Raw genomic sequence first — 20,944 nt, 5'->3', positions numbered from 1 at the left:
AAAGGAAAGGAAAGGAAAAAGGAAAGGAAAGGAAAGGAAAGGAAAAAGGAAAGGAAAGGAAAAAGGAAAGGAAAGGAAAGGGCCCCTATTTTTAGAACTTTTTTTGTAGGTCCTCTTTAGATGATGCTTATCACATTTAGAAAAATGCAATTAAATGTTTGTGTGAAGGTGAATCACATGTCAGCCATCAGGCAAACACCTTGAAGAGGAGTAAAATCAGAAATTTCCTTGGCAAGTATGTAGTCATTTCTTTTTTTTTTTTTTAATTTTTTTCAAAGATTTTATTTATTTATTTGAGAGAGAGTGAGAGCTAGAGAGAGAGAGCACACACAGAAGGAGAGGGAGAGGGAGAAGCAGACTCCCCACAGAACAGGGAGCCTGACGCGGGACTCGATCCCAGGACCCTGGGATCATGACCTGAGCCGAAAGCAGACGCTTAACCAGCTGAGCCACCCAGGCGCCCCAATATGTAGTCATTTCTTAAATTTAAAACTTTTCTTAGTAGGCGGTCAGAAAAGATCTGTCAATAATTGGTTTCTGTGTTATTCTGTTGATTTCTGTTTTATTAGGTTAGAAAGAAGATTGGCCTATTGTTGGTTATCTGTTAACTTGAGCCAGAAAGGAAAAAAATGTGAAGCCATTTTAACAGTGTGCTGGATATTAGAACTAAGAAAAATTAATTTCTTTCAAGCCAAAATGACATAAGCAACACCTCCAATCCTGGAAAGCACAAGGAGAGTCAAGCCTCAGCTATAGGAACACTTTATATAACAACCTGAGTTCCTAACAACTACCAATACATTCTGAAGGTCAGTGAAACAATTTCCTCCTTAAAATATCAACTAGTACTAAAAGAGACAACTGCAGGGTAGTCTGAGTTTCTCTCACTTGATTTCTTCCTGAATATATAATTCATATGGTGTGCCTAACCAAGTTGAAATAGAGTTTGGAAAGAAATGCAAAGAGAGGGGCGCCTGGGTGACTCAGTTGTTAAGCGTTGACCTTTGGCTCAGGTGATGATCCCAGAGTCTGGGGATTGAGCCCCACATCAGGCTCCCTGCACAGCAGAAAGCCTGTTTCTCCCTCTCCCACTCCCCCTGCTTGTGTTCCCTCTGTCAAATAAATAAATAAAATCTTAAAAAAAAATGCAAAGAGAATGATTTCCTAATAAAGGTAAAATTATGAACCATTTTTCATAAATTTTGAAAATAGCCTGGAGGATACCCTTGCCCTAGAGAACCATAAAGAAGGAAAAGTCACACCCAAAAGCTTGCAGTCTGGTGACCTTTAGTCATACAATTACTAAAAGAGATCATTAGAGAACTTGTAACAGTATTCTTGCCCCCCAAAAGAAAATGTAATCCTAGCTTAAAATTTTCAGTGACATCATAAAGAGAAAGCAGAGTCCAAATAGCATAGTCTTACTAAGAAAAGGAAGGAGGTACGAGAGGCCCACATGGGCAGGTTTTTATTATTCGGTTTTATTATTGTTTTCGAATGCCCTACAGATACTGCAACTCCTTCTTACCCGTACCCTGGGGCCGATGACACCCGTGACCCCACTCTTGATACAACCCCTCTAATGGGAAGGTTCTACAGATTTTCCTCTATTCTAGAAGTTCTGGGCAAGATCTTTACTGACAAATCAATAGCTTGACCTAGAAGCCAGAAACAACTGCCAAGAGAACTTTGATCACATAAGCTTTTAAACCTCACCTGTCCAGGCATTAAAAATAGTCCAAATGACTTAGTAATGGCGTTAAAGAGGACCCACCAAAACATGTTCTGAAACCACGGAGAAAAATATTTCTACTTGAGGGATTAAATTAATTCTTCTGGAAAATTTTTTGATAAAATAGTAATATTATTTACATAGTAGCCGCTGGAGAGACTGCAGTGAGCATTTTAGATATGTGCCTTTGCCTTTGTCAAGTTTACAGTCTAGCAGGGAGAACAATTTAAAAAGAAAGTTCAGGGGCGCCTGCATGACACACTCGGTTGAGTGTCCAACTCTTGGTTTCAGCTCAGGTCGTGATCTCTGGGTCATGATATGGAGCCCCGGGTCAGGCTCCGAGCTTAGCATGGAGTCAGCTTGAGAGTCTCTCTCCCTCTCCCTCTGCCCCTCCCACTCGTGCTCTTTTCCTCTCTCTCTCTCTAAAATAAATAAACAAATCTTTAAAAAATAAAGTTCAATAAACTATGGAACTGCAATAATTGTAGAAGTACAGGAAGCTATGAGGAAAGCGTGTAGCAAGACACCATAGTATTGTTCAAACTTTGTAAACTCAATCCATACTGAGAAATATATTTACATTGTAACCCAGTCCCCACATATCTATAGTAAAATAATGTACACACACAAACTCATGCATACACACACCCATATGTAATTAAAACTGGAAAATTTTCATGAAACAATATTTGTCCTGAAAATGTGCAACAAACTGATATTTTCTATTCCATTTTTATCTTCCCAGCCTTAACCACAAGATTGATTTTAGGATCCCTCTATGGGTTTTGACCCAAAGACTAAAAAACACAGACAAGTGGTATTTTTAAGTCAGCTACATCATTTGCTAAAGATGCAAATTCCTGAGCCCCACCTAAAACTACTGAATTAGAATCCATGGAAGATGGGCCTGGAGAGCTGCATTTTAGCAGGCTCTCCAGATAATTCTTAGGCATATTAAAGTTTGAGAACCCTTGGTATCATTTAATCTCAAATCTAAAGGATGATCAGGAGTTATTCAGGCACCGAGCAGGTAGAAAAATGTTATTGCCAGAAGCCATTGTAGATACAAAGACTGAGTGGGCAAAGGGGAGCATGCTACCTTTAAGGAAGCTCAGTGGACCAGGAGTCTAGAGCATTATGGGAAGGCAATGAGGATGGAGAGGTAGACATGGCTCATTCTGCAAGTTCCATCTTCTAGTATGTTCCACACTACCTCAAGAATAATTAAAAGGAAAGAAATTTTGACAAATGCTACAGCATGGATGAACTTTGAGGACATTATGCAAGTGAAGTGAGCCAGACACAAATAGTCAAATACAGTATGATTCCACTTACATCAGGTATCTAGGGCAATCACATTCACAGAAACAGAAAACAGAATGGTGGTTGCCAGGGCTGGGGAAGGGAAGAAAGGGAAAATGTTGTTTAATGGGTGCAGAGTTTCAGTTTTACAAGATGAAGGAGTTCTGGAGATTGGCTACACAACAATGTGAATGTAACACCACAGCACTGTATACTTAACAATGATTAAAATGGGACATTAATATGTATTTTACCACAATTTTATTTTATTTTATTTTTTTTACCACAATTTTAAAAAAGAATACACAACCAGGCTAACCCATCCTCCCACCCCCCTCCCCTCCAGAACCCTCAGTTTGTTTTTCAGAGTCCATCGTCTCTCACGGTTAGCCTGGTGATGGGTATTAAAGAGGGCACGTTCTGTATGGAGCACTGGGTGTTATACGCAAACAATGAATCATGCAACACTACATCAAAAACTAATGATGTAATGTATGGTGATTAACATAACATAATAAAAAAAATTAAAAAAAAAAAAAAGAATACACAAGCCCAAGAGTCCTGAGCTGATATTTGATCCTCACTAGTATTTGACTCCTTTCCCAATTACACTGAATTCCCCTCAGTTTTAGAAGCAACAGCAACCATTCCCTTTTAGGCAATCAAGACACTAGAATTATAAACCCTTCTTCTTTTTTGTTTTTTTGTTTGTTTGTTTGTTTTTTAAAAAGCTTGTAAAAACTTTCTACATTGGAGAATGAAAGGAGAGAGAGCCTGAAAAGAAGAATTGATTTCAACTTAACCTTGTAATGAAGAGCAGCACCCTGCAACCATCTCAGTGGAAGAGATGAAGCTGATGGAACACTACAGTTTTGGGCTAAAGATCATAAACTACCTTCTGAGGGTCACAAATCTTTACTTTATCCTTGACAAATATTTTTGTTTATAAAGCTTTTCCTCGTGAAGGAAATTTTGCGTGATGCCTATGTTAACACATATTCTCATTTTGGGGCGCCATAACTCACTGGTTCCCAAATCTAGCACTGAGTTGCACATCAGGATACTGTGAGAAGCCTTTAAAAATTACAGATCCTGGGGCACCTGGATGGCTCAATCGTTAAGCGTCTTGCCTTCGGCTCAGGTCATGATCCCAGGGTCCTGGGATCGAGCCCCGAATCGGGCTCCTGGCTCAGTGGGAAGCCTGCTTCTCCTTCTCCCACTCTCCCTGCTTGTGTTCCTTCTCTCACTGTGTCTCTCTCTGTCAAATAAATAAATAAATAAATAAATCTTAAAAAAAAAAAAAATTACAGATCCCTGGCTCCACTCCAAATCTGCTGGAGCAGATTACCCAGCAGTAAACCAGTGACTATGTATTTTTAAAGCTTCCAAGGATATTTTTATGTGTAGCCTATTTGGGGAAAATCACTCAAAGAAAAGACAGTTATGAGAATGGCTGCCTGAGCACATGCACTTACCTCTCTCCACCCTCTCAAAATTTCTTTGAAATGAATGAACATAAAAGCATGAAAATATCCATAGCAGTACTAGAAAACCAGGAAGAGTTCCATCAGCAGACCAGAACACTAAGGAATTTCTGGAAGATATAAAGCAGATGGGATCAGTAAAACCCCAAATTGCTAAAATCCTGAAATGAACAGGATCATTTACATTGTAAGTGTTGCCAGCAGGACCTTAGAATATTCCCTACATCAGAGGCAGCAAATGTTGGCAACGGATGTGGGTCAGTTGTCCAGTAATTATTGAAGCCTTCAGTAACAGTTTTCCAGCATCTCACTCTCAGAGTCGCTGCCTTGTGAATTGCCCAAAGGTTGAAAATGATGAGAGAGGAAAGGCAGTGTTCTGGGTAAATTCTGGTGGCCAAGATGAAAAAGGAGCCTCCATTTCCAGAAGGCAAGCTTCTTGTGCACACCATAAAGGAAAGTCCAACTGGGTTGTTATCTTCCCTCCTCCCTACCCTATGTCCTCTGCAGAGATCCTATACTTAATTTGCATTTATAGTGATTTTTTTTAACCATTGCTGACAAAACAAATCCATCTAGACTCTCATTTGTAAATATGAACTGCCATCCAAAAATCAAAGAAATAAAGAAACCAAAAAAAGAAAGAGCATTTTTGTTTGATTTTGTTTGGAGAGCAAATACAGGATTAACTCTGAGGGGGAAAAAGTAAATTCTAGAAATCAAAGAAAACTTTCTCTCAACCATAAACTAAGAATAAGCCATTAGAAAAAAAATGCAATTAGACTACTTGGAAATTAAGATCATGAGAGCAAAGAAAAACAAAACAAATCAACCAGACAAACAGTACCTCAGAAGAAGAGGTGAATAATGGGGGAATGACCATGTCTGAAGAATGAATTAGATATAACAGATCCCCTTGATTAACCACAGAATATTACTCGCAGGTTGATCATCATAAAACCTACTTTGGCAGGTCCCTCCAGTGTTCTGTGGTCTGGAGGAAGGCCCGGGAGGGGAGGGAGAAAGCGAGAGCAAGGACCTCACTGCAGGTCCAGAGAGGGTAAACCTAGTGAGTTCGCCCTGAGCCTTCTGCATCAACTCTGCCCAGCTTGTGTCCTCCACCAGAAATGTCCAAGTACCCTTTGCTCCACTAAGGCCTACTCTTCCCTTAGCACTGGGGCCAGGTATCATTTCCCTCTGGGAAGGCTTCCTTCACTTCCCTTCCTCAGGCTGATTTACATTTTCTAATATCCCCACAGATCACCACAACTAAGTTTAACTCACTGTATAATAATTACCTATTTGTGTCTCTGCCTTCCTCAGGTTTGAGAGATATTTTAATTTCAGAAGCACTGATTCTATTCAGCTACATAAACATAGATACATGTCATTCGTTCTCTAAACACATCTTGCATGCCTCCTGGTGGTGCTAAATGCAGTGTTCTAATAGCTGCAGGAAAACATACAAAAGGGGTTCTGTACACATGACATTAAATATAGGTACCTAGGGGCGCCTGGATGGCTCAGTCATTAAGCATCTGCCTTCGGCTCAGGTCATGATCCCGGGGTCCTGGGATCGAGCCCCACATCGGGCTCGCTGCTCTGCGGGAAGCCTGCTTCTCCCTCTCCCACTCCCCCTGCTTGTGTCCCTCTCTGGCTGTGTCTCTCTGTCAAATAAATAAATAAAATCTTAAAAAAAATTTTTTTAATAAATAAATATAGGTACCTACTTAACCCATGTTGGAATTCTCTGTATTCAATAGGGTGCCATCACATTTTGGAACTTTCCGAATTTCCACCAGGTACCTAATAGTTTATGCAAATGGCCCTCTAAGAATCCAACAATTTGGTCAAAAACTAGGAAGCCCTACTATATAACAGTCAATACATAATTGTCTCCCTGAAATGGATATACAGTTAATTGGATGTTTTCATTGGCTGAATAGTATCTGTGAGTTTCCCAGAGGGAGTCCTAAAAGGTACTTTCAGCTTTATGCTGCTATTTCTACTCTTCTTGACCTCTGTCACTCCTGGGCCACTAAACTGTAAAACCAGACAACTCCACTATGCCAGGACTATAGCAGGACACGGAGGCCCTGAAAAGATACTACAGTTATCACTACAAGTCATCTGATGCCCAGCTATCTGAGATGTTTGTGTCTTGAGTAAAGCTAACAGAAATGTTTTCAAGGCTTGCACTCTCCAATTATTTCCCCCAGCAGATCAAATCTAATCTATATACCATCTCCTGGACCACACGTGTCAACAGGAACAGAAGAGAAAATGTACTGAGCCTCAAAAGCAGGTGAGCTGGAATTACTAAAGAAAGGTAAAGGGCTAAGCCTATGTAGAAACACAGAGAAAACAATTAGTAAGAAAATGAAACCACTAAAATTGTTGACTCACCACTAGCTCAATTTCTTGGGAAATCATGCTTTTTAAAGAAAGTTATAAGAGAGGGAGGAGGACAGAGAAGCATATGACACTGATTACCTTTAATTGCCCCTACAAAGCAAATATTCCTTAATGACAATGCGACAATGACCAAAGGATATATTATATATGTGACAGATACAACTTTCCTCTGGTAATTTATCTCTTTAAGGCACAAAAGATCATTGATTTTGGGCATATGAAAATCAGAGGTCCAACTTACAAAGTAGTATATCGAACCGACAGGTTTATTATCAAGTAGCATAGCTTTTCACAGCTCATGGAAAACCTACCATGTAAAAATGTTTTTAAAAAAATAAAGTTATCAATAGTAATCCCATTAATCATATCTTTATTTTTCTGGGTGGTAAAACTCCTTTCCAGGTTGGGAAGAAAATTCCCTATATATAAGCAATTCAAACCAACTCTATATAGAGCCAGAAGTTCAGAAGTTCGAGTATCCTGGGAACCTGGGAATATCATAGCCCCTATACGCCCAAACTTGTATCTCTCTTTAAATACTCCCCACAATCAAGGCAAGAATCAAAAGTAGGGGCGCCTGGGTGGCTCAGTCGTTAAGCGTCTGCCTTCAGCTCAGGTCATGATCCCAGGGTCCTGGGATCGAGCCCCACATCGGGCTCCCTGCTTCGCGGGAAGCCTGCTTCTCCCTCTCCCATTCCACCTGCTTGTATTCCCTCTCTTGCTGTGTCTCTCTCTGTCAAATAAATAAATAAAATCTTAAAAAAAAAAAAAAATCAAAAGTAATGCATTCCACCATAAGTTGGGGGAATCTAAGGGTTTCCAGCACCTTAAACAGCAAATATTGTGAGAGTGAGAAACTATCTTCTCAAAATAGTTGCTAATGGTCTTTAGGAAGAAATTCCCTAAAGAAAATTAAGTGTCCCTTCCACTGCCATTGTCAGAAATCCCACCTCCCCAAAAGATGGAAAGACCACTGGAACAGCACTCAGCATAAACTGAAAAGAGTATGAAAAGTCTTACAGAAAACTTCAATATTTTTCCCACAGAAGAGAAGAGAGACAAAATAAGGGTATTTTCTTTGAAATAATGCCTATATGCAAAGTTCACTACCTGGATTTAATCTCTTAACTTTTAGAGCTAGCACAGAGAGACGGAGTTAACACTTAAATCTGATAGGGGAGGAAAAATACGCAAACAAAAAAAATGCATGAAAACTAAACTGGTTCTTTTTTTTTTTTTAAGGTTTATTTATTTATTTTAAGTAAACTCTACGCCCAGTGTGGGACCTGAACTCATGACCCTGAGATATAGAGTCACACGCTCTACTGACTGAGCCAGCCAGGTGCCCCTACACTGGTTCTTAATTTTCAGAAGCATAGACTTTGAGCTCAGGAAGAGATGTGTTCTGAACTGTTTTATACTTAGTTCTTACCTTCTTAAAAAAGCTGGTGCAAAGTACAGCCTTGAAGTTAAACTAAAGAACAGAGGGGGCAGTTACAAAGCATAGTTCAAACTGAGTGGCTGGGGGAAAGAGGAGAAGGAAAGAATGAGGGAAGGAGTAGAGATCTTTTTGCTTCGAAAAGCCTGAATGCCTTGTCTCAGCTCCAGTGCTGAGATCTTCCACACTGACACTGAATGAGACAGCATCACAATGTAAAGGATGATACACTTCAGCTCTTTGGAAAACAAAATGTAGGCATTTATATACTCTGATACACTGTTTCTTAGCAGCAATAGTTCTAAAGTAGGGATAGCAAGTTAGAAGTTATGGCCCAATTAGCAAGAGGCTCAGGGACAAATATAGCCTGCTATATCAAAATTGCTTAGTAGCTACACAGATAGTAGATGATAATTTATGGAAGAAATTCTAATTCAACTGACTGGTGCAGTAAGTGTCAAACAAAGGACAGCAAAATATATGTCGACATTTCCACATACACATTTTGCAAAAGAGCAACCCTAAAGTATAATTAAAGAAAAAGCACATGCTATACTAATTTCATCATTTTAGCCTTAGAGTCTCTGATCCCCACCAGAGCTTTGTTTTTCCACGAAGAACTTTGTCATTTGGCCCTATCATTTTCAAATTTAAAATCTTACATGACAATAAGATTTTCCAAGGTACTTACAATCCTCATTTAAAGCACCAGAACCCACACAGCCAGGTTATTAATAAATGACAAACTGGGAGTTTCCACTTACGTAGAGATATTGTTGAAGCTGAGAAACAGACGTTGGAGGCAGGGCAAATTGTCCACATCTCTCTAGAAGGAAACAGAAAGCAAAAATTTATCAGCTGAAAGAAAAAAACTATCATACATGTCTTCTTGCTCAGCTGTTGCAATACATATTCACTTCTGTTTCCGGCAACCTCGCTAGAGCACTGTTTTCTACCAGACATTGAGCTCCATTCTTCTCCACTGCAGATTAAATGGGAGGGCGGCAGTTCATCCGCAGAGCAAGCTGCACCACTCGCAAGGTAAAAAGCACTGAGGAGAATAGGGAGAGATGCTGCTAGCCTCTTTAAGCATGCTTTTGGGAAAGAAGCCAAAATGCTACTTCAGCATTTCAACTGTAGCACAAATATAGTAGGATCTAACATTTGTTAAAAATCACTTTTAAAAGGAAGCTGCTCAAATGTTTTAAAATTTTAAATTTATGCAATTAGCTTTCACAACAGTGCTGAGAATTTCAAAGCAATTTCCCTCACTATTCTCAAACCCTTGGAAACACACCACCCAGTTATAAATGAACCAATATGCTGGCAATTCCCCCATAAAACGAAAAGCAGATCATAATGAGTGTCACTGAAGGGCAATTTCCAATCTAAGCAAACATCACACATTCTTACAATTAGAAATCACCCCTGTTCTGTTTAGGTACAGCATCCCAAAGTAAACCACGGCTGTTTAAATGTAGTTTTATCCTTAGCAAATATTGAGATGTTTTGGTTCAAATGATTTTTTTTAAAAATCACAAAATAAATACAAAGCTACCTAACTTCATTAAATGAAAAGACACAGACTTCTTAAAAGTCTGACATACACTGGAGTAATAGAACCTTAAGAAGCTTAGTGATTACCTAGTCTACAACCTCATTATGCACATGAGAAGCGAACAGTTGAGGCTGTTGCAGAGGTAAGGTGGGAGTGGGGTGGAAAGGTGACCCAGGATTACATACTGCCTTAGAGGCCAAGACAGGACAAGATTTGTTATCCTGATTTCCGTTAAAATTCTACACACTGGCACTTCCCATATAAAATGTTTTTCTCTCTCTCTTTTTTTTTTCATTAAAAAATTTTTTTTCAAGACTCACTTTAATTTGCTGGATTATGACCCAGCTAAAATATCTGCTGTTAATATGGAGTATGAAAATTCAGGAGACATTTCTCTCTCGTTTTTGTTTTTTATTTTTGTCTAGGACTGATTCTTTTTTGAAGCATAATTAACATACAGTGTTATATTAGTTTCAGGTGTACAGAAACGTTTTTCTTTCTTTTTTTTTTTTTTAAGATTTTATTTTATTTATTTATTTGACAGAGAGAGAGACAGCGAGAGAGGGAGTACAAGCAGGGGGAGTGGGAGAGGGAGAAGCAGGCCTCCCACTGAGCAGGGAGCCTGATGCGGGGCTCGATCCCAGGACCCCGGGATCATGACCTGAGCTGAAGGCAGACGCCTAACGACTGAGCCACCCAGGTGCCCCCGAAACGTTTTTCATTTTTAAGGGCAATATCACAATAATTCCTAGTTATATGAGTTGGAATAATGCTAATATATGTATTTTACATATTATTGTGCCCAATATTTAAACCCAAATCAAAACTTGTTTTACTGTTTCTGTAAGTCATTATCTTTCTTCCTCCCTCTTTTCCTTCCTCCCTTTTAAAACTACCATTTCCAAGACCCCAGTAAGAATTAAGGCAAGTGCATTAAAATGACAGCCAAGCCTAGCTTTTCCAAAAATGCCTCACTTATTTATTTTTGAAAGCTTGTTATACAAAGAAAATATAAAAGTGATGGAATTGTAGCACAGCCATATCTCACTGGTTTTTGAGAGGTCATAGGAGAAATGAATCTGGCTTAAGACATTCTCCCATCGAGTTTCCCTGTGCACCATTCTTGAACACCTTCTCAACCCCGCAGACCCTAAACAGTGTAAAACAAATACAACTGCCAGTGATCAGAACATGGACTATGTGTACCATTCATTTGGCACTACCATTCTCAGGCCCACCCCTGAAAAGCCCATTCCATAGATGTGAGTAAGAGGTTTTTAGAGTTTTTCAACCATGGCCAAGGAATAAGTCTGCGGAAAATAGGAAGGCAGCCAAATTCCCCACAGTGGGTGATAAGCTCTATATGTTGGCCAACTTCTTGAGTCATCTCTACAGCTTCCTCTCTCTGATACTGCCAGAAATGACAGGGAAGTGGGGTGGAGGAGTAACGGACTGGTGGTAGGTCTCATTTTATTCCAGGGCTCTACTTTCCAAAGAAACGGTGGCTTGCTTCCTATCTGGTCTCTGAAAATATGGGTCATAGCCAAACTGAAAGCCCTCTCTGTACTCTTGGGGTTTTTTCTCCCAAATTCTTCCTGAAATCTACCTGAGATATTTCTGGGCACAAGCATTGTTTGTTGACATCTGACTGGGAGAAGGTGAGAAACAGTAGCCAGGATCTCCTTTAAATCAAGGCACCTTAAAAAAAAATACATTTGCCTCTCTGAGCTCCAGCCTACCACCTTCAGAGACTACAGACATCTTTCAAGACATAAGTTTTTGCTATTGGAATATAAACTCAAATTACGTCAGTCTATGATTTGTGAGAAATGGTTTTTTAAAGTTTATTTGATTAAATTATAATGTTTTGTATTTATCTTCATTTATGAAATAAAATTTTACCAGAAGTCTTTATCAAATTTTCAAAATCATTAGCTGTCATTACATGATAGAGCTATAAAAAATATTTACAACAGGGGCATCTGGGTGGCTCAGTCAGTTAAGCATCCAACTCTTGATTTTGGCTCAGGTCATGATCTCAGGGTCATGAGCCAGAGCCCCTCCTCAAATATTTACAACAAATTGAAAAACTAAAACTCAGAATTTAACTACATATATCCCTATAACCAGTTAAGTAGACAGCCCTTCCAGAACTTTAAAAAGCAAAATACCCATAATCACACAATGATTTTTGTTGTTCCAAATTTCATTTCTATAAGAAAATTACAACTTTAATCTTGCTAGCAATTTTGAGATATACATTGTAATGAATTTCTAGCATTACAATACACAAAAAGAAAACATTTATCATATCAATTATCTGTGAGTTATTTACAGTTAAAAAAAAAAAAAAGACTCATTGAAAGCCACTAGAAAATGACTCCTCTAATATGAAAGAGGAAACCAAAGATGGAGATACATAAGATCCAGGAAGGGGATTCACCACTGGAGGGAGACAAAGAGAAATCCTAGGATGACATCTCATGGTTTAATACCATGATCCAATATTCACTTTGCAAAGCTCATCTTGCTGTGCTGGACAATCCTAATCTATTATATCATAAATTCATCAATATGAATCAAGCCCCTTCACTGAAAGACCCACCTTAAACCAGACCCCCCAAGAAATCTCAAAAATAAATATCCTGCCTTTCCCCTTGAAGACATCACTAAGACTATGTCAAGGTAGTGTGCTCTTCTTGCCAATAGGTAATAATCTCAGCTTTTCTTTATTAACACATTATCCCGGTGATATTCTGGGGGAGCGAGCATTTGACAATCTACTTATCCAAAAAATATAATTATTTTGGAATGATGGGGAAAGGCAAAATGGAGGGTTAAGGATAATGTAAGCTAAACCCTAATAACTTGAAGAAAAAGCACATTAATTTAATTGTCAATTATTAAGCCCTCCCAACAAATCTTTTCTGGAGGTAACTATTTCACGGGCAGAGAAACTATTGCAAAGAAGCAACAATGTTAACATACCTAAGAGGAGAAAAAGAAGACAAAATAAAATATTTACATATAAGGGAATATTTATACTTTGTGTGTTATTAATCTGCTCATAGCCTCAAATTATATTTAACAAAACACAATTCTAAGATTACATTCACAACATTTTTTGAAGATTCAAAACAATTTTATATATTTTAAAAATATAATCCTTTATAATTAGACTTAAATAAAATTACTACAGATTATTGAGAGGATTATAATTCTTTATTTTTCAAAAGAACAGTGACTTGCCATTTGAGAAACATGCTTGTCCTACTCTGTTCAGACACGATTTTCCATATTCTTAAACTTCACAAAAGAACTAAATGATTCAGCAATCTGACCATGTGTAGAACATCTATTACTGAAGCTATTTTTGGAGTAGCTTCCTGCAGAGGAATAAGGAAGAAAGGTGAAGAGATGGAGACTTTGGCATGCATCAAGTAGGACAAAGAGGACTAAAAAAACCTCATAGCTACTCTCATTTTGTTATCTATTCTGTCATAAATAAAAATAAACACATAAATATATAGGATAATTATTTTGGGAACTGAAAAGAGATTTATTAAGCACTGAATAAGTCTGAAAAAAAGCAAAAAAGTACTCCTTTTTATAAAAAGATTTATTAATTCCAAAATAAGTACTAGCTACAGCCAACACTTTTGACACAGCAACATATTATATGAGAAATTATATGTGCAAGCCATCATATCAAGAAGTCCAATTGTACATTTAAATGCCGATTTAAAAAAGTCTACTTTCAGGGCACTTAGGTGGCTCAGTCGGCTAAGCATCCAACTCTTGATTTTGGTTCAGGTCATGAACTCAGGGTTATGAGATCCAGCCCTGCACTCAGCGGGGAGTCTGCTTGAGATTCTCCCTCTCACCCTCTGCCCCTCTGCCCCTCCCCCCCATATGCGTTCTCTCTCTTTCTCTCTCTCAAATAAATAACAAAATCTTTTAAAAAATTAAAAACTAAAAAAGTCTATTTTCTGGCTCTGTTACCAAAGACATCTATATATATATATATATACACACACATATGAGTGTGTGTGTATATATATATATGCATATGCGTGTGTGTGTATATATATGTATATATATACATCTCCTTTTATATTTATTTACCACCCATCGTATGGAGATATATTTTTTTTTTAATCTAGTTGCATGCTACTTTCCCAGTCTGATTTTTTCTACATACAGTTTAATCCCCATAGGGATTCCATAATCATAGGTCTTTCCTCACTTGAATTTGTAGTTCAAATTTCCATCACATGCATGATCTAACAAGACTTGTCATAAAAAATGATTCCTGGCATTCAGCCCCCTAACACTCCTGGCAACACTCTTTGGAAAGACACAAAACCCAACGCAGGGTTTACAGCATTCTGACTATCCCAAACTACTAATCTGTGGGGAAAAATTAGTATGAGCAAGAGTCAGCAGAAACTTCAGGCAGCAAATGTAGAACTGCTCAAAAATTAAGAAAATATAGTAACTAGATAAAGACTATGGAAGATCAATGTTTAAAATTATTCGAGAAATAAAAGAAATCTAAATATGATACTATTAATAAGGAGATCTGGGCATTTATGAAAAAATCATGCAGAACATGATTCTAGAAACAAAAAATTATGGTCATTATTAAAAAGTCAGTAGATGGACTGAAAATCAGACTAGACAGAACTGAGGAGACAGTTAACTAGCAGATAGCACTAAAGAAGTAAAAAGAATGCAGAAATGTAGCAGAAAGAAAAAAATGATAGAAATTTTAAGAAAAAAAGGATAGAACAAGAAGATCCATACTATATCTAGTAGGTGTTTAAGAAGTAAAAGAGAAAATGGAAGAAGGCAATATTTGAAAATATAAAGATTCAGTATGTTCCCACAATTAATGAAAGATAGAAATCTGCAATTCAGGAAAGACAAATATTAGGTATGCTAGTAAAATTACTATATTTGATCAAATCTAAGATATCATCTTAAAATTATTTTAAGTAACACTTGGGGATTACCAATAATAAAATACCCAATAGTATAATAATTAACCAATAATAAAATATCCCTTAGAATTTTTATTTCATTATTACTGAAAGAGTTCTTTTAGATTTATTTAACCATCTTTTAATCAAATATCATTCTTATGCATACATAAAAATTAAGCAAAACAAATTCATTAAATGAATTAACTCCAAAATATCTCCATTTACCATAAAGTTAGATGGTGTAGTTCTGCCATAATGGTATATACAAATAGATGGAACAGAAGAGAAAGTCTACAAAAAGACCCATTTGATTATAACTCAATTCCAACAAAGATACCAATTCAATGAGTAAAGAAAGATCTTCTCAACAAAAGGTGTGGAGCAAATAGATATCCCTATATGGGAAAAATTAACCAGGATCCCTACTTCACACCATACACAAAATTTAATTAAAAATGGATCAAAGACCCTAAGTTAAAGGTAAAACTATAAGCCTTTTGGAAGAAAGAAGAGGAGAACATATTTATGATATCGAGATAGGCAAAAATGTCTTGTTCAGGGCAAAAAAGGAACTAGTGATAAAAGAAAACTAATTGATAAACCGTACTTCATTAAAATGTAAGCTTCTACATATCAAAAACATTATTAAGAAAGCAAAAAAGCAAGCCATGCTGTAAATACACCCAATACATATCCCAAAGGACCTGAAGCTAGAATATAGATCTACTACAACTCAATGATAAAAAGATAACCTAATTTTTTCTTAAATGGGCAGAAGACTTGAACTGATACGTCATATGTTAGAATGGCCTAAAAGTACTTGAAAAGATGCTCAACATCACCAGTTATTCATCAAGGAACTGCAAATTAAAACCACAGTGAGAATCATAGAATCACTAAAACTATAAAGACTGTCAATATCAAATGTTGGCAAGGATGTAGAGCAATCAGAACACCCATTTATTGCTGTTGGAATGTAAAATGGCATAATCACTTGGTAAAACTGTTTGGGCAGTTTCTAATAAATTTAGACATCCACCTACCTTATGGCTTGGTAATGACGCTCCTAAGTATTTACCTAAGAGAAATGAGGTACATGTCCACCAAAATAAATGTATAAATAAGACTACAAGAATATTCATAGCAGCTTTATTTGTAAGGGCCAAAAATGGAAATAACCAAGATGACTATTAACAGAAGAATGAAAACACAAATTGTATTATAATTAGAAAATGAATGCAACTCAGTTCATTAAAAAAAATTACTGATACACACCACAAAATGGATGAATATCAAAACATGTTTAGTACACAAAGTACATATTTTTTATATATATACCTCATGAAAAGTTCAAAAACAGGCAAAATTAATCTATGAAGATAGAAGTAAGAAACTTCTAGGGCAGGGAAAAGCACTGACTGGAAAGGGGCAAAAGGGAACTTTCTGGAGAGAAAGAAATGTTTCCTTTTTTTTTTTTTTTAATTTTATTTATTTTCGACAGAGAGAGAGAGAGCACAAGCAGAGGAAGCAGCAGGTAGAGGCAGAGGGAGAAGCAGGCTCCCCGCGGAGCAGGGTGCCCGATGCGGGGCTCGATCCCAGGACCCTGAGATCAGGACCTGAGCCCAAGGCAGACGCTTAACCTACTGAGCCACCCAGGCACCCCTAGAGTCCAACTTCTGAATCACTATTCAACTAATAATGTCCATGCTTTTCACATCATATTGTCTTCTGTGCCATCAAGAACATTGGTGATGCTGGATATCCTAAAAATGTGCTCTATTATGGTCTACAGAACTTTCTTCCAAACTAGTGACACCCATTCTGTGTATTTTTATATTGTTAAAGTAAAGAAACACCAGTACTGTGGTCTGAATGTTTGTCTCTCCCCCAAATTCATATGTTGAAATCCTGACCCCAAAGGTGATGGTATTAGGAGGTGGGGCCTTTGGGAGGTGCGTAAGTCACAAGGGTGGTTCCTTATGAACGGGATCAGTGCCTTATAAGAGATCTAGCCTCCTCCACCATGTGAGGACACAGTGAAAAGGTGCCAGCTATGGACCAGAAAGAAGGCTCTCGAGAATGCCACCATGCTGCCACCTTGATCTTGGACTTCTCAGCCTCTAGAACTGTGAGAAATAAATTTATCTTGTTTATAAGCTACCAAGTCTATGGTATTTTGTGATAGATAGCAGCCCAAATGGTCTAAGACACCAGTGTGAATTATACCACAGCTTCTTGTTGCTTTGAAATGCTTTCATCTCTTCCAAGGAGTTTGCTCAATTTCTCCTGCCTTCAGGTGCATTGCTTGGCATGTGATAAGCAAACTCTCTGAATCTATCCCGGTAACACAATAGAACACAGCTTCACCAAACATGGTTTTCTTCCTTTTAAAGTATTTGACTGTTAATTAGCAAGAAAATGTGGAATTGCAGTCATTCCTCAAAAAAAAGTATGTTTCACTAATATTAAATTTATGTCTTTGTTGTTCATGCCTTTTTGAACACAGAAATGTTTCATTTCCATGCCAAATTTTGGTGTAACCCTTTTTTTAAAAGATTTTCTTTATTTTATTTGAGAGAGAGAGAGAGCACGGGTAGGGGGAGGGGCAGAGGGAGAAGGAGAAGCAGACTCCCTGCTGAGCATGGAGCGTGAGGTGGCCTGATCCCAAGACCCTGAGATCATGATCTGAGCTGAAATCAGATGCTTAACTGACTGAGCCACGCAGGCGCCCCATTGGTGTAATCTTTTTAAATACATTTTGAACAGTGATTAAATTCAAAACATGTAGTACCAATAACTGAAATGAGCATAGTATAAACAGTTATAACCAAGTTCACATATATTTAGCAATGAAATTGCTATAGCCTGTCCAATAGTGATTTTAAGATGCCATGCATTGTAAAACATACCCAGATTTCAAAGTTGGTGAAATATGGAAAAATGTGCATCCCAAATTGGTGAAATATGGTAGTTCCACATCCCTACATATCTTAGTGAGTCTGAAGAACTTCAAAAAGAAATCTTATAATCTTAAAAGCTACCAGAGAAAGAAAAAGATCATGTACAAAAAATAGTAGACAGTTTAATGACAATAATAGAGTTCAAACATAATGAAATATGAGCTTCAAACAACCTGGGAGAAAAATAACTGTCAATCAAGTCAGACCATCCATCATGAATACAGGCAAAATAAACACATTATTAGACAAAGATAAACTCAGAGAGCTTACCACCAGAGCCATTTTAAAGGAAATTTTTCTAAATTATATATTTTCAAAAGAGTGGTAAACCCAAACAAGCATGTGGGTGAATCCAAATAAGCACTGACTGAAAACACCAACAATTAAAATATCTAATTTTGGGAGTAAAAAGATAAAAAGAAAAGCCTAGGAAACAAAAACATGTAAAACGGCACAGTGTTACCGGATTAAATGATTCTAGGGTCCTTATTTAAGAAGCGGGTAGGGACATGTATTAACTCTATAATTTAAGTCAAGTGTGTATTTTAAAACATTAAGAGTAACCATTAAAGCGAATAAGAAAGAACAGAGAAAACAACAACCCACAGCAAGGTGCACATGCACACACAGGAAATGCAGGACAAACAGCATGAAATGACAGCAAAGTGGTGAATTTATCAGTAATCGCAATTAGTATAATAGACTAAAGGCCCTAGTCAGAAGAAGGATTCTCATATTGTAAGTTAAAAAAGAAGTTGTGCACTCTTTATAAGAAAAAGGTTGAAAGTAAAAGAATATGTAATATGACTCACTGAGAAGAACTCAGCATCATTTCTGCAGCTGCTCCTGCCAAACGTACATAATCTGAATCTAATCATGAGGCCACATTAGACAAGCTCAAACTGAGGGACATTCTACAAAATAATAAACTACTATTCTTCAAAAATGTCAGTGTCATGACATACAAAGAATGATGCAAGTACTCTTGCAGATTAAAGAAGACCAGGGAGACATAACTATGGGAATACAATGAGTGATCTTGGATTTTCTTTTGCTATAAAGGATGCTAGTGAGATAATTTTTTAAAGATTTTATTTACTTGTCAGAGAGAGAGAGCAAGTGAGCACAAGCAGGGGGGAGCAGCAGGCCCCCCACTGAGCAGGGAGCCCAATGTGGGGCTTGATCCCAGGACCCTGGGATCATGACCAGAGCCGAAGGCAGACGCTTAACTGACTGAGCCACCCAGGCGTCCTTGCTAGTGAGATAATTAAGAAAACCTAAATGGGATCTACAGATTAGATAATAGTATCCTATCAATATTAATTCCCTAATTTTGATTATTATAATGTGGTTATATAAGAGGATTCTTGTTTTTGGAAAATACACACTGAAGTATGTGGAGATGAAGGGGCAACATGCCTGCATCTTACTCTTAAATGGTTCAGAAAAAAACAGAGACTTGTAGATACAGAAGGACAGAGAGAATAATCAAAAGAGAGGATAAAGCGGGGTGCCTGGGTGGTTTGGTCAGTTAAGCGTCTGCCTTCGGCTCAGGTCATGATCCCAGAGTCCTGGGATCAAGCCCTGGCTCCCCGCTGAGTGGGGAGTCTGCTTCTCCTTTTCCCTTTGCCCCTCCCTCACCCTCATGTATGTGCAAGCTCTCTATCAAATAAATAAAATCTTAAAAAAGAGAGAGAGAGACGATAAAGCAAATGTACTAAAATGTTACTATTTAAGGAATCTTTACACTATTTTTGCATCCTTTTCTGAATTTATGCCAAAATTAAAAATTAAAAAAGGTTAAACAATAAAAAAGATATATGAGGAAAAAAATAACCAAAAGAAAGTTGGTATTAACATCAGACTAAATAAATGTTAAGTCAAAAAGTATGATTAACTTCTTTACCTATACTACAGTTAGAAGAGTGCCTGGCATGTAGTCCACGCTCATAAAATACTTACTCAATGAAGGTAATAAAGACCGTTAATAGCGGAGCAAGATGGCGGAGGAGTAGGAGACCTGGATTCGTCTGGTCTCAGGAATTCAGCTGGATAGGGATCAAACCATTCTGAACACCTACGAACTCAACAGGAGATCGAAGAAAAGAAGAGCAACAACTCTGTGAACAGAAAAGCGACCACTTTCTGGAAGGTAGGACGTGTGGAGAAGTGAATCCCAGGCAATGTTCAGGAGGATAGACGGCGGGGGAGGGGGCCTCCGTCGGCCGCTTCTGGCAAGTGACAGAACCACGGAGCCCAAAATCGGAACTTTTAGAAGTCTGCTCCGCTGAGGGACGTCGCTCCAGTGGCTGAGCAGGGGGTGGAACCCTCGCAGGACAGTGTGGTCTCAGGACCCTCGGGGTCCCAGAAAGACCGGGGGTGCCTGAGTGTGGCAGAGCTCCCAGGTATCGGATTGGGGAAGCCAGCTGCAGAGATGGAGCCAAGGCGCGGGCTCTCAGCTCGGGGTTGCCATAAACCATGATCCGCGGCACAGTCGGGCCACTGCTTCTCCAGCAGGGACCCAACAAGCAGCAGATCCAGGGAGACTGCCCTTCCTCCCCCGGGAGGAGTGGCGTGGGAGCGCACCGCAGGGATCTGATGGGTTTGGAGACGCCACAAGGGGTCAGGTGCCAGAGATAGAAACACGCGGTCACAGGCCGGGTGAGCACGGAGTGTGGCCGGAGACCGGGGAGCCGGGAGTTACTGACTGCTTTTCTCTGCAGGCTCACTGAGGAGCAGGGCCCAAGTTCTCGGCTCCTCCGGGTGGAGATTGGGAAGCCGTCATTTTCATTCTCCGCCTCCAAAGCTGTACGGAAAGCTTGCAGGGAACAAAAGCTCCCGAGAGGGCACCTGGGTGGCTCAGTTGGTTAGGCGACTGCCTTCGGCTCAGGTCATGATCCTGGAGTCCCAGGATCGAGTCCCGCATCGGGCTCCCTGCTCAGCAGGGGGTCTGCTTCTCCCTCTGCCCTCTTCCCTCTCGTGCTCTCTGTCTCTCGTTCTCTCTCTCCCAAATAAATAAATAAAATCTTTTAAAAAAAAAAAAGCTCCCGAGAGCAAACCCGAGCGGATTACT

At 38.6% G+C, this 20,944-nt stretch overlaps 1 protein-coding gene and 1 non-coding gene across 2 annotated transcripts in view; both read right to left on the bottom strand.

The window, feature by feature from the left end:
- Positions 1–20,944, bottom strand: part of LOC102750267 (uncharacterized) — a 612,045-nt gene that overhangs the window by 421,906 nt on the left and 169,195 nt on the right. The gene's annotated exons all lie outside the window — the stretch shown is intronic.
- The window catches only part of LRRC49 (leucine rich repeat containing 49), a 154,190-nt gene that overhangs the window by 65,061 nt on the left and 68,185 nt on the right, over positions 1–20,944 (bottom strand). The window contains exons 8-10 of the mRNA XM_081829717.1: positions 13,289–13,312; positions 13,172–13,196; positions 9,133–9,190 (exon numbers count right to left, since the gene is read on the bottom strand). Of these exons, the coding sequence (XP_081685843.1) occupies positions 9,133–9,190; positions 13,172–13,196; positions 13,289–13,312 (107 nt within the window). The remainder of the gene's footprint in view (positions 1–9,132; positions 9,191–13,171; positions 13,197–13,288; positions 13,313–20,944) is intronic.

This window comes from Leptonychotes weddellii, chromosome 9 (assembly GCF_054177405.1).
Source record: "Leptonychotes weddellii isolate Sample4059 chromosome 9, ASM5417740v2, whole genome shotgun sequence".
Lineage (NCBI taxonomy): Eukaryota > Metazoa > Chordata > Mammalia > Carnivora > Phocidae > Leptonychotes > Leptonychotes weddellii.
This window is presented reverse-complemented; position numbering and strand designations above follow the sequence as displayed.